The sequence below is a fragment of the Chiloscyllium plagiosum genome, unplaced genomic scaffold (assembly GCF_037043375.1).
Source record: "Chiloscyllium plagiosum isolate Xiang-an unplaced genomic scaffold, Cpla_swu_hap1 HiC_scaffold_4, whole genome shotgun sequence".
NCBI classification, from domain to species: domain Eukaryota; kingdom Metazoa; phylum Chordata; class Chondrichthyes; order Orectolobiformes; family Hemiscylliidae; genus Chiloscyllium; species Chiloscyllium plagiosum.
In genome coordinates, this window is record NW_028270142.1 from 30,677,102 (window position 1) to 30,689,639 (window position 12,538).

General features: G+C 38.7%; 1 protein-coding gene across 1 annotated transcript in view; it reads right to left on the minus strand.

Moving 5' to 3' along the window:
* Nucleotides 1-12,538, minus strand: part of vps41 (VPS41 subunit of HOPS complex) — a 168,655-nt gene that overhangs the window by 36,990 nt on the left and 119,127 nt on the right. Inside the window, exons 13-17 of the mRNA XM_043688929.2 lie at nt 10,085-10,200; nt 9,910-9,966; nt 7,601-7,662; nt 7,434-7,515; nt 3,861-3,953 (exon numbers count right to left, since the gene is read on the minus strand). Of these exons, the coding sequence (XP_043544864.1) occupies nt 3,861-3,953; nt 7,434-7,515; nt 7,601-7,662; nt 9,910-9,966; nt 10,085-10,200 (410 nt within the window). The remainder of the gene's footprint in view (nt 1-3,860; nt 3,954-7,433; nt 7,516-7,600; nt 7,663-9,909; nt 9,967-10,084; nt 10,201-12,538) is intronic.

The following is a 12,538-nucleotide window of genomic DNA, read 5'->3' on the forward strand; positions in this document are numbered from 1 at the left end:
ACCCTTGAGTTTAGAAGACTGAGAGGGGATCTGATTGAGACATATAAGATTATTAAAGGTTTGGACACTGTGGTGGCAGGAAACATGTTTCCGCTGATGGGTGAGTGCCGAACCAGAGGACACAGCTTAAAAATACCGGGTAGACCATTTAGGACAGAGATGAGGAAAAACTTCTTCACCCAGAGAGTGGTGGTTGTGTGGAATGCTCATGTTCTAGGGAGACCAAGGTTTTGGTAGCTCTTTGCCTCTATGACCAATCAGAAAAAGGTAATATCCATAAATGAGGGCAGCAGAATCTCTAGAGCTTTTGCTCCATTTCATTTTTCTCCTATCACAGACTGTTTTTAACCCACATAACCACCCTCACTGGTGAGCCTATCAGCAGCAAGTACAGGAGAGAACCAGCCAATTGTGGGAGGAGCAATTTGGAAGATAAATGGCTGGGGTCAAATGAATCTCTGGAATTGCTGTTGGTCTGGCTTTCAAGGGTTTCCAGATGCAGGTCTAGAACTTAGGGGTGCTGCTTTCTACACTAGAGGGAGTGTGAGACGGGCCAAAGAAAAAGAGTAGGTAAGGGGGTGGGTGAGGAAAGGAAGAGGCTGCAAAGGATGGGAGAAGGCTGCAAAGGATTGGGTAAAAGGGAAGGCTGCAAACAATCTGAGGGTGGAGCGTGGGGAGGGTGGAGGGTGGAGGGTGGAGGGTGGGGACAAAGTGGACAACCTCAAATTTTTGCACGTTGTAGCCAATCTCCCAAATGTTTGATCATCACTTATCCCTTTGCAGAATCCTTATGTCCTCTTCACAACTAAACACCTAAATAGAACAGGATTGAATTCCTTGCAGAGTATTTTGCTAATGCTGTTGAGGAAGGCCTACATAATCTTGCAGAGATGTAAGAACCAAAAGGTAAAAAACCAATAGTACTTTTCTAGTCCAATGAATACGGAGGCAATGTTAGACCTGGTTATTGGAAATGAGTTGTGCCCAGTCAAGGATCAAGTGAGAGTAAGAGAACATTTAGATGACAGTGATCCCTGTAACATAAGGTTTAGGCTGGCTATAGAATCTCAGCTTGTAACAGTGCAGAAGTAAGTCATTCAGTCCATTGTGCTAGCACTAGCTCTTCAAATAATCATGAATACCTAATGCCCATCTCCTGCTTTTCTCCTGCATACCCTAGCACACTATTTCTGTACAAATGATCATCCAATGCTCTTTTGAATACCTCAATTGAACCTGCTTCTGCCACATTTTCTGGCAGTGAAATCCATATACTAACTACTTGCTGTGTTTTCTCACATCACCCTTGCTTCGTTTCCACCTTAAATCTATGAGCTCGCATGCTTGCTCTTTTTACGAGCGGAAATAATTTCTCCCTACCGACTCTAACCAACCTACTCATAATTAAGAAAACCTTGCTCAAATCTCCTTGACCATCTCCTCTCAAAGGAGACCAGTTCAAACTTTTTCAATCTATCCTCAGGGCTGAAGTTTCTCATTGCTGGAACCATTCTGGTAGATAGTTTCTCTCTCTAAAGCATTCATACTAAATTAAGGTAAAGAAGAAAATATCTGCTTATGGCAACTATCAGGCAGAAAATACAATTGAGAGCAAGACTGAATAGAGATGGTTCAGAGGATGGAGAAAAAGCAAAGAGGTAGGTTTAAAAGAGAGTGGCAGCTAGCATAACAGGGAATCCATTTTTAAACATATAAATAATTTTTTAAAAATGTTGAAGAAAGAGTAAAGCCACTTAGGGGCCAAAATGGGGATTTACACATGGAAGCAGAGGGCATTGATAAGGTATTAAACAAATACTTTGTTTCTTCCAAGGAAGAAGATGCAGCCCCTGTCATGAAATGAGGAGGTAATTCAGACATTAAGAATTTAAAATTGATAGGGAGGAGATATTAGACAGGCTAGCAGTTTGTAAAGTTGTAAGGCATCAAGACAAGATGAGATGCATTCAAAGATATGGAGCAGAATGAGAATGGAAATGTGGAGGCGCTGGCCATAATTTTTCAGCCTTCTTTAGACTGGAGAGAGATATCAGAGCCTTGGAGAATTACACATGTTACACAATTGTTCAAAAATGGGTGTAAAAGACAAGTCCAGAAATTATAGGCCAGCCAGTTTAATTTCAGTGTTTTGGTAATGTCTAAACTCATTAACGTGGGATAAAATTAACATGGAATAATGTGGATTAATTAGAGAAAGCCAGCATGGAATGCACTTTAGGAAAGAAGTGAAGGCATTGGAGGGGGATTCAGAAAAGATCCTAGAGAATGATTCCAGGTGTGAGGCAATTAAATCATAAACCTATGTCGTGGTTCTGTTCGCCGAGCTGGGAATTTGTGTTGCAGACCTTTTGTCCCCTGTCTAGGTGACATCCTCAGTGCTTGGGAGCCTCCTGTGAAGCTTCACAAGCACTGAGGATGTCACCTAGACAGGGGACGAAAGGTCTGCAACACAAATTCCCAGCTTGGCAAACAGAACCACAACAACGAGCACCCGAGCTACAAATCTTCTCACAAACTTTGATCATAAACCTATATTGGGAAAGGCAGAAAAGGGAATTTAAGAGAGGCATTCAAAATCATATGGAATCTGTACAGATTAGACAGGGAAAAGCTGTACCCGTTCCTGAAGGGATTTGGAATGAGAGGACAAATGGATCGAGAAACAAAATGAAATTGGAAAAGCTTTTATCCACAGGGCGAACACACTACCTGACATTGTGATGGAGGCAGGTTCAATTGAAACAATTAGAAGTTATCTGAAAAGGATGATTGTGCAGTTTTTCAGGAGCAGAAAGGCCCCAAGTGAACTATTCATTCAGACAGCTGATGCAGATACAATTGGCCAAATGGCCTCTCCTGCATTGTAACTATTCTGTGATACTGCTATCCACATTTGTGTCATCAGCAAATTTAACTATCATACATTCACTCTTTTCATCCAGATCATTGATATGGATTGTAAATGGTTAAGGCCTATTCTCGGATTCATGCAGTACTTCTTGGATACAGCTTTATCAAATGGAAATGTTTTCTCCTTACCCTCTGTTTCCTGTTTGCTCACCAGCCAAAATGGCATATGTCACTCATGGCTTAGTGGAAACACTCCATCCACAATCAAAGGTTTGTGGAGGTTTGTCAGGTTCTGTTCCAGCAATTTGGTAAATTATCTAGTTTGGTAAATTTACTATGATAGCACCACATAGTCAGAGGTACCATTGTCCAAATAAGACAATAAATTAAAATACCTGTCCTCTGAGGCAGCAGGAAAATTCCACAGTATTATTTGAAGAGCAGAGGAGCTCTCCCCTGGGTCTTGGTCACGAAAGATACCACAACTATATAATCACCACAGCAAGAGTATGCAAATTTGCTGCTATGTTTCTTTTGTTGCAGCAGCAATTATACTTAAAAAGTCTTTAATTAACTGCAAACATATTGAAATTGTAAAAGATGTTTCAGTTCTTCATAGCATTCTTACATTGTCAATTATATACAAATAATTGACCTCTGTAGAAATACAAATATATGTACAAATGCACCTGTTAACCACTATATCTAGAATATTTGAATTTGATGTGGATGTTCCATGTCAATTTTACACACACCAAAAATTGAATTTTCACTTGTGAGTCAGGTAGTCAGATATCTGTTTTGGGGATATTGAATGCTGCAAGAAGCTGCTATTTGGACTATCACATCTAAGCAACTATATTTTGCCAACTCAATTGAGAGTGAATTAGCTCTAGGATGTAAAATAACCTTTCACGACCTGGCAATTAAATGATCAACGGTTCCAGCTGTTGAATCAGCAATATCATAGCAATTAAAAGCCACAGTACCTCATAATCACTCTCCAGGAACTCATACAAGATCATTTCATATATAGCAGGTCTCAGGCGTAGGTCACCTCTGGGTAAGTACTGACTAATTGCCTACAAGGAACAAAATAACTCAGTATGAATACACAGATCATAGTGCACGAATTCTGACAATAGCTGACAAAAAATGCCAAACTATTCATTCCTTTCTTTTATTTTGAACCAAAGCTCTTTAAATCTGAGAAAATGAAATGCATGTGGCTGCTGCAAAGTGTTTCACACCCAATGCAAGAGAAATTGCTAGACCAGTGCTTGAGAAAATGTTCCACAGCCAAATTTTACAGAAGTCTGAGCGATGAAGACCAATCAGAGCAAGAACTTTTTTTAATGAAATTGACTGGGATGAGAGCCCACTTCATCTGAGGAAATCAAGTTCCCTTGTCTCCCAGTAGACATGATTGCACCAAAGCTATAAGCTGAAAATCATTTTTTGTTTCTGGCATTCTTGACAGTCCTTGTTGTGTAGTGACTGTAAATTTTACAACTTCTACCTTAAGATCTGGATGAAAGAACTGCTGTTAGTTGCTGGCTCTATTTTTGCAATACAGGATTTAACAGATCTCATTTAAAATCATTTTCATCTTTACATCTACCATTTCAGCACTGCTTAGGTTTGCAGTACAGATTGCAGTCAAAGAACTTAATATTTGCAAAGAGCTATCTAAAACTATATAATGTTCTTGTTCAAGATCCTGCAGCAATTTGTCTTCATTTCATGGAGATGAAACCCTCAAAAGGTTCAAGGGATGTTGGTTAGTTTTTACACCACCAGTTTCAAATCCGTTTCACACAAAAAATTGTCCATAAACATTAAGCGAGCAGATTTTAGTCATTTATTCTTCATGGTTATGAATTTTTCAAAACTGTTGACTTTCCAAATCCCATTCTTTTATCTGTCTATGACATGGCACACAATGATGACTATAGCAAAGAGCCGAGAGAGAACTCAATGTGCAGAAGTGTTTCCCAATAAACAGCCTTGTTTTTGGACAATAATATAGTTTTAATTTAATTTTATTTTCAGGATCATATTTTCAATCATTGAAAATGACATGTTTATCTTTAATCTATCTACGCTGAGTTGAATTAATTCTAACTGTCCATTCTGGTCTGTGTTTATGCAGATAGAGATGGTTACCATTGAACACAAGAGACTGGTTTGTTTGTTTAATTCAATTATTTATAAGTTTGAGAATTGTAAGACTTTGTTTGGCAACAGTTCATTTGTTTTCCCTTCAGCTTTCTTTCCCGCACTTTATGCATTTTTTATCTGGGAATTGTACATAGCCTAGGATTTTTTTCATTCTTTCATAGAGGGCGGAATCAATGGCAAGGCCAGCATTTGCTGTTCATCCCTAATTGGCTTCAAAAAAGTGGTGGTGGGCTACCTTCTTTAATTGCTGCAGTCCATCTCCAGGATACAGTACTTTGAAGTTGATTCAGTCACAGGGAATGGACAGCAATACAGTTCCAAGTCAAGATGACTTATGGCTTAAAAGTATGTTGCAGGTGATGATGGCATTCCCACATATTTCTGCACTTGTCCTTCAAAGCAGTAGAAGTTATGAGCTTGGAGAAAATGAGGACTGGAGATGCTGGATATCAGAATTGAGAGTGCGGTGCTGGAAAAGCACAGCAGGTCAGGTGGCATTCCAGGAGCAGGAGAATCGACGTGGAAATCTGATGAAGGGCTTTTGCCCAAAACAGCAATTTTCTTGCTCCTCGGATGCTGCCTGACCTGCTGCACTTTTCCAGAAGTTATGAGCTTGCAAAGGAGAATTGATGAGTTGCTGTAGATGGTACCAACTGCCACCATTGTGTCTCAGCGGTGAAGAAAGTGAATGTTCAAGGTTGCCAGTTAAGGGAGCTGCTTTGTCTTGGATGGTGTCAAGCTTCTCAAGTGTTAGTGGAGCTACAAGTGGAAGTTGACAGTACATTATATTCTATCACTATGGGAGTAAGAAAGTGAGTTACTCATAACAATGTTCCCAACCTTGGACCTACTCTTGTAGCCATGGCATTTGTGGTTGTTCCAGTCATGAATTTCTGGAACTCCTTCCCTAAAAGCAGAGATGTATCCACAGTAGATGGACTGCAGTACTTCAAGATGGCATCCTTCTCAATGACATTAAAGGATTTGATGCAAATACTGTTGTTACTTCTGGTGCATTGTCTAGATTTAACCTTGGCACTTCCACATTTCCCATTTACATGCTCCTTGAAAAAAACAACATCCATGTCCACATTTACAATGACAACACTTAGCCTTACTGCATCATCTATTCTCACAAATCCTCCACTATCTTTACTTTGCCTGAGATTCAGTCCTGAACAGATATTTTCTTCAGGTAAACAGTGAAAAAACCAAAATCATGGTTTTCAGTCCCAGCTATGAGCTTTGTTCCATATCCATTAACTTTATCTCATCTAACCACAGTATCATATTTGTCCCTGAGATGTGCTTCCGACTACATGACTGCATTCTGTCCTACTGCATCTCCTCTTAATTATACTTAGCTTATACAAAGGAGTTCAATTACGTCCAAGTTCATATTTGCAGAACCAAAGGTTGATATTGATCAACCTTACGTTTTTGAAGATGCTGCCAAACTTGCTACATATTGTCAGCATTTGCCATCTTTCAGTTAAATAATACACATAGAATGTGTCCTTTCAGACATTTAATAAAAAAGAAAAATATATCAGAACATTGTGGTTGAAAAATAACAAAGATGTATTTAATTTTTAATACTTGCACATACTTGCACATTTGTTGCTCAAGTATCTGGTTTCATCTGCAGACTCTCTCAGAGAGTGAGGCAATGTCTTATAACCAGTGTTGCTTTTAGTAGAACCCATACTGATACAAAAATCTTTGAAATGTTTCATTTAATTATTTTTTTCTTTGCCTGTACACAAGGAAGGAGGCCTCTGTGCACAGATTTCTTACAATCCAAGTTGATTTTATATTGAAATGGCGCACAGAGAGAGTGAGCTGTTAGTGTCAGTGTGTAAATGTGCAATAGCGAGTTCATGTCTTGATGTCCACAAGTGGTAACATGTCCATGTGTGATGGTGCAATAAAACTACATGCTGATATCATCACCTGCCTGTGTTGCAGCAGCCAAGACACCATGGAGAGCACTAACAGTGCAGAAACAATTTATAAAAGTGAGTTTTATGGTCAAACAACCCCCGAAAAATGTACCATTTTACATCCAACTGAGCTGCCTACTGTTGATGATCCAAACTACAGGAACCAACTGGAGAATATCAATATATAAGCAGTTTAAGGCTGAATACTCAGTGGGACAATGGATTAAACCTGTATTATGATGCTCATTTTACTTCACAGCTACAACAAGTTGCAATTTTAAATTTTGGCTTTAAGTCAAAAAAAGCAAATTATACAAAAAATAAAAATTTTAAGGAAAGTGGATTTTTCATAAACTTCATTCTTGGTTACAGAATTTTGTTACTATGAATCATTACTATCCTAATAGAAATCACTACACCAACACATGCTGTACTTACTTTTAGTTGACCTATCTTTTTAAATCGGTACACTTCATTTTCCCAGAGATCCATGTTTTTGCCAAGAATCTTCTGGCATTTTCTAGGAGGCGAATGCAAACATTTAAAAATGATTTCACCTAAAGTTCTCTTTGAAGTTACCTTTAAAATACACTAATGTGCATTACCTTGCAGCACCATGATAGTCTCCTTTGTCCACTAGATAGTTTACATAGGCTCTGCCAATATCCTACAAGACAAAGCCATAAGAAGCAAATATTTAATTCTTTACTGACACATTTCCATGCAACATCTTCACCACTACCTGCTGTTGACAAGCTGCTTGAATATTTTTGTAATTTAAGAATGCACGACCTGCTTTCTCACAATTCTCTTCATGATTGCATCTTATGAACCCAGGAGCTAGTACAGTATTGGTAATGTCACTCATCTAGTCATCTAGAACAAGGCTAATACTCTGGGGACATGGGTTTGACCCTTGGCAGATGGTGAAGTTTGAATACAATTTTTAAAAATGCGAAATGAAAGGTAATCTAATGGAGACTGTGCAACCATTATTGCGTGTCATAAAGTAAATATTTGGTTCACTAATTAGGACACTCATGCCCTTTAGGAAAATAGATCTTCCATCCTTACTGGTCAGACCTACGCGTGACTCAAACTCACAGTAATGTGGTTGATTTTTACCTGCCCTCTGAAATGGCCTCGCAAAGCACTCATGTCAATGGCAATAAATCCCACGAATAAATATTAAGAAAAATAATCTTCAGCTGTGGCCTATTGGATTATAGTGGTCACAATGTGAGATTTGTTTAGGGAGGGGTGGTGGTGGGGGACTGGGAGTGTGTCAATTCACCTGTGTTCTTTGCTCCTCTCCCATTTCCATAGGAATAGAAACAGGATGTTTAATCTCACAAGCCCATTCGACTGTTCAGTTAGAATGCAGCTACTTGGTCCTCGGCCCTATTTCTCAGCCTTTGTTCCATATCCATTGACATCCTTTCTTAATCAACAGCTGTCAACCTCTGCTATGAAACATTCAAAGGACATTGCTTCCATGGCCTTCTTGAGAAGGAGAATTCCAGTGTGAAAAGGTGCTTCTTGCTTTCGTTCATGAATGACCTGAAACATGTCCATTCATAATGTGCAATTCACTTAATAATAAACCTTAACTTTGTCCCTCAAATGCTGGAACAATTTCCAGTTGTAGCCAGAGTAGCACATAATGATTTCTCTTCTCACTTCTATACTATTATATCTGTTGTTTCCCAGCTTCCAGACTTTTATCACCAGTATTCCTCAACGATCTATCCTTGGTTCCCTCCTACTTCTCATCTCTATGCTGTCATTTGGCAATATTTAAAATGCAGTAGCTGCTAGAAACATTGAGCTCCATCTTATCGCTACCTCTTTCAATCCTACACTGTCTTTAAGTATTGTTCAACATAATAATGGATCAGAAAAATTCCCTCCCAACTAAATATTAAGAAATCTAAGTCATTGCCATTACAAACTCTGCTTGACAGTTAATCATCGACTCCAGCCTCTAATCCTAGAAATTAGGGTCAGGGTCTGAATTGGACTGTTTGCAACTTTATATTTGACCCCCAAGGTGAACTTGCAACTGTATACCTGCATCATTAATGACATCAGGCGAAAGTGAGTACTGCATATACTGGAGATTAGAGTCAAGAGCGTGGTGCTGGAAAAGCACAGCAGGTCAGGCAGCATCCGAGGAGCAGGAAAATTGATGTTTTGGGCAAAAGCCCTTCATCAGGAATTCCTGATAAAGGGCTTTTGCCCAAACATCGATTTTCCTGTTCCTCGGATTTTGCCTGACCTGCTGTGCTTTTCCAGCACCACAGTCTTGACTGTCATTAATGAGATCGCCTATTTCCTCTTCCGTAACATTTGACAATTCCTTCCTGCGTTAGCTCATTCTGAAACCCTCATTTTGCCTTTGTTACCTTGAAATGATCTAATGTTGGCCTTCTACTTTCTATCCTTCTTAAATCTGAGGTCACAGAAAACTTTACTGTCCAAATCCTAAATTCCATCGTGTCCTATTTACTTATTACTCCTGTCCTCACTGACCTATAAATTCTCATTCTGCTTTCATACCAGCCTGGCATAGCCTTGCTCGTTTGTATCTCTGAAAATTTCCAGCCCTATAAGCTTCTGAGATTTACATGCTCCTGTAATTCTGACCTCCTGAGCATCCAAATTTTGGTGCCCATCACATTAACTGCTGAAGTCCTAAATTCTGAAACTCCCCCTAAAAACCTCCCAACCTCATGCTCGTCCTTATGTACGCTCCTTAAAAACTACCTCTTTGACCAAAATTTTGTTGATGTGCCCAATATCTTTTTAATTTGGCTTGGTGACAAATTTTGCTTTGAAAGTATCTTGGGATGTTCCACTATTTTAAAGGTGTGAATGCAAGTCATTGTTATTTACTGCCATGTGTTTAAGTTACCAATATATTATGTCTTTTTATATTCTTCTGGCTGATTTCAGCTGCCATCATAGCTTCCTAAAACATGGGATGAGAAAAGAAAAATTTATCAGCTTTCTGCAAATCCAGCAATAGAAAATATCTTTATCATAATGTGCACACAGAAGGAAAGAGGATAAAGGAAAAGAAAGCTTACTTCATATTTCTTTTTTCCAAGGAGCCATTCAATGTGATCATCTTGATCCCGCTCCTTCGCCACTACAATATCTCGTGGACTAATGATATAAAACAGCGATTCACCATCAGAGTGTTCTGCATTACAGAAAGGGTGTTTTTCTTTGAAGTTAATCAGATACATTTATGAAAAAGGTTTCATAAGTCAAATATTATTTTTGAAGTGACAAATAATCACTGACATTTCGTTGCAAAACCAAACAAAGATCAACAATTGAATAAACATATGGATGAAAATGGAATAGCGTGGATGGGCTTCAGATTGGTTTCACAGGTCATTACAACATCAGGGGTGGGGTGGGGAGGGGGTGCTGTACTGTGCTGTAATGTTCTAAGTTCTATAATCCTGCATCCAACACAACAATACAGGGGAAAATATGACATGCTCAAAACCTGTGTCCTCACTATCTTCGCAAAATGTATCTGCATGACAAATATACATCAAATCAATTATCACTAAGTGAAGGATGGTGATTGTTTGAAACAGAACTGAAAACCTACAAATGAATAAGCAACAAGTAAGTCGGAAGATTACCCCGATAAAGAAACAGGCAATAATTGCATTAAGCAACAGGCAACGAAGAAGCATAATTGAAATCTCTCCAAATATTTTTCAATCACTGGCATCTAATATTAGTAAAGACAACACTTGTATCAGAACTGATATTTATTAATTCACAGAAAACTCTTTATAAATTGATTTCTAATATAGACCATATGGATCCTGTTGTATCACAATCTTGTGTGTTCAATGGTGGTGACTCATCAGATTGTAGTTTCTAACTCCATTACAAAGACTTGAGTCCACAATCTGTGCTGATCCTGCAGTCAGAAGTTGCCTTGAGTGAGATGTTAAACTGAAAGTCTGTCTATCCTCTTCTGTCCAAATCCTCTCTCGACATAGAAGATCACATTTTGAAGAACAGCAAATTTAGAACTGTCTAATATTTATCTCTCAACTGAGATCACAAAAATAAATCATGTCAATTAACTGTTTGTTATGTGTGAAAGCTTTACGCGTGCAATTTTCCTGCATGAGAACAGTGACCAAATTCAAAATAATTTAATATATGGTAAGGGCTTTTTAATTGTTTTAAAGGTTGTGAAAGGAGATATACAAATATTAACTTGTTCTCTCTACACGTGAGAAACTTGCAGAAAGACTGTGAATCACTTGCCAAGTTTACATTAAAATGAATTGAAATTAGAAGCTTTTTTTGTTATTATTGTGGACTGATAAAAATAACTGCAGTGTTGTGCCCACTCTACACCATATACACAAGCCATTTATTCTGCATGGCAGAGAAATGTCCTGTTTTTGAATGCTGCCATTACAAAAATTATAACAACGCAGACACCTGCTCAGTCAAGAATTCCATCTCCGCATTTGTTGAAGGTCAGTCTCTGGAATATTTTGAGCACTTTCCAAACATCAGCAGCCACCTCTCTGAAAAGGCCACCATTGACGGGGTGATCCAACACCTGATCATTTTCACCAGTTCAATCTGCTACAAATTATGGTAGCAAGTGTATGACAATAACGACTTGCGCAAGTCAACAGAACTTTCAATGTACAGAACAGTGTTGTCATCACATGCCTGTATTGCAGTGATATCCAGACTGCGCATCAGCGACAAGTAAGAACTATCGTCATTGAGTAATAGAACACAGAAACAGACTCTTTGGTCCAACCAGTCCATGCTGAGTATAATCCCAAACTAAACTAGTCCCATATGTCTGCTCCTGGTCCATATCCCTCCAAACGTTTTCTTTCCAAAACTTATCCAAATGTCTTTTAAATGTTGTAATAGTACCCACATCCACCACTTCCTCAGGAAGTTCATTCCACATGCGAACCGTCTGTGTAAAAAAAATTGTCCTTCACATCTTTTTTAAAATCTCTCTCTTCTCACCTTATAAATGTGCCCCCAACCACTGCCAATAACTGTATCTATACCCCTTATTATCTTATAATCTCTATCAGGCCCTTCTTGAAGTCAGCTGTACAAGTATTCAGGAAGAACTCCTAGAAAGTCAATGATGGAGACTTTGTTTATGGCTAAAAAGTATTTTCCCCACCAAGTCCAGTTTTCCACAACTCTCACATGGCTAGAATTCCAGGCAGTGACAAAGAAGCATGGCATAAATGACATTAATTATAAGAAGGAGTCTGTTATTAATTGTTCATAATGGTGACAACTTGTCCATCAAACTGCACCATGCTTTGAGTTCAAATGCCTTAACGATGAGGAAGAGGAACAGAAGAGAGCAAACAGAAGGAAGCAAATCCTACACTTTGGATCCCGCCGACTTGTAGGGCATCCTGTCCCAAGTGCCAAAGATTTAATGTTTAAGGATCAGTCTGTCCAGTTACACAAAGACACTTGGCAGAAATCCTGACCCTGAGTAGACATAA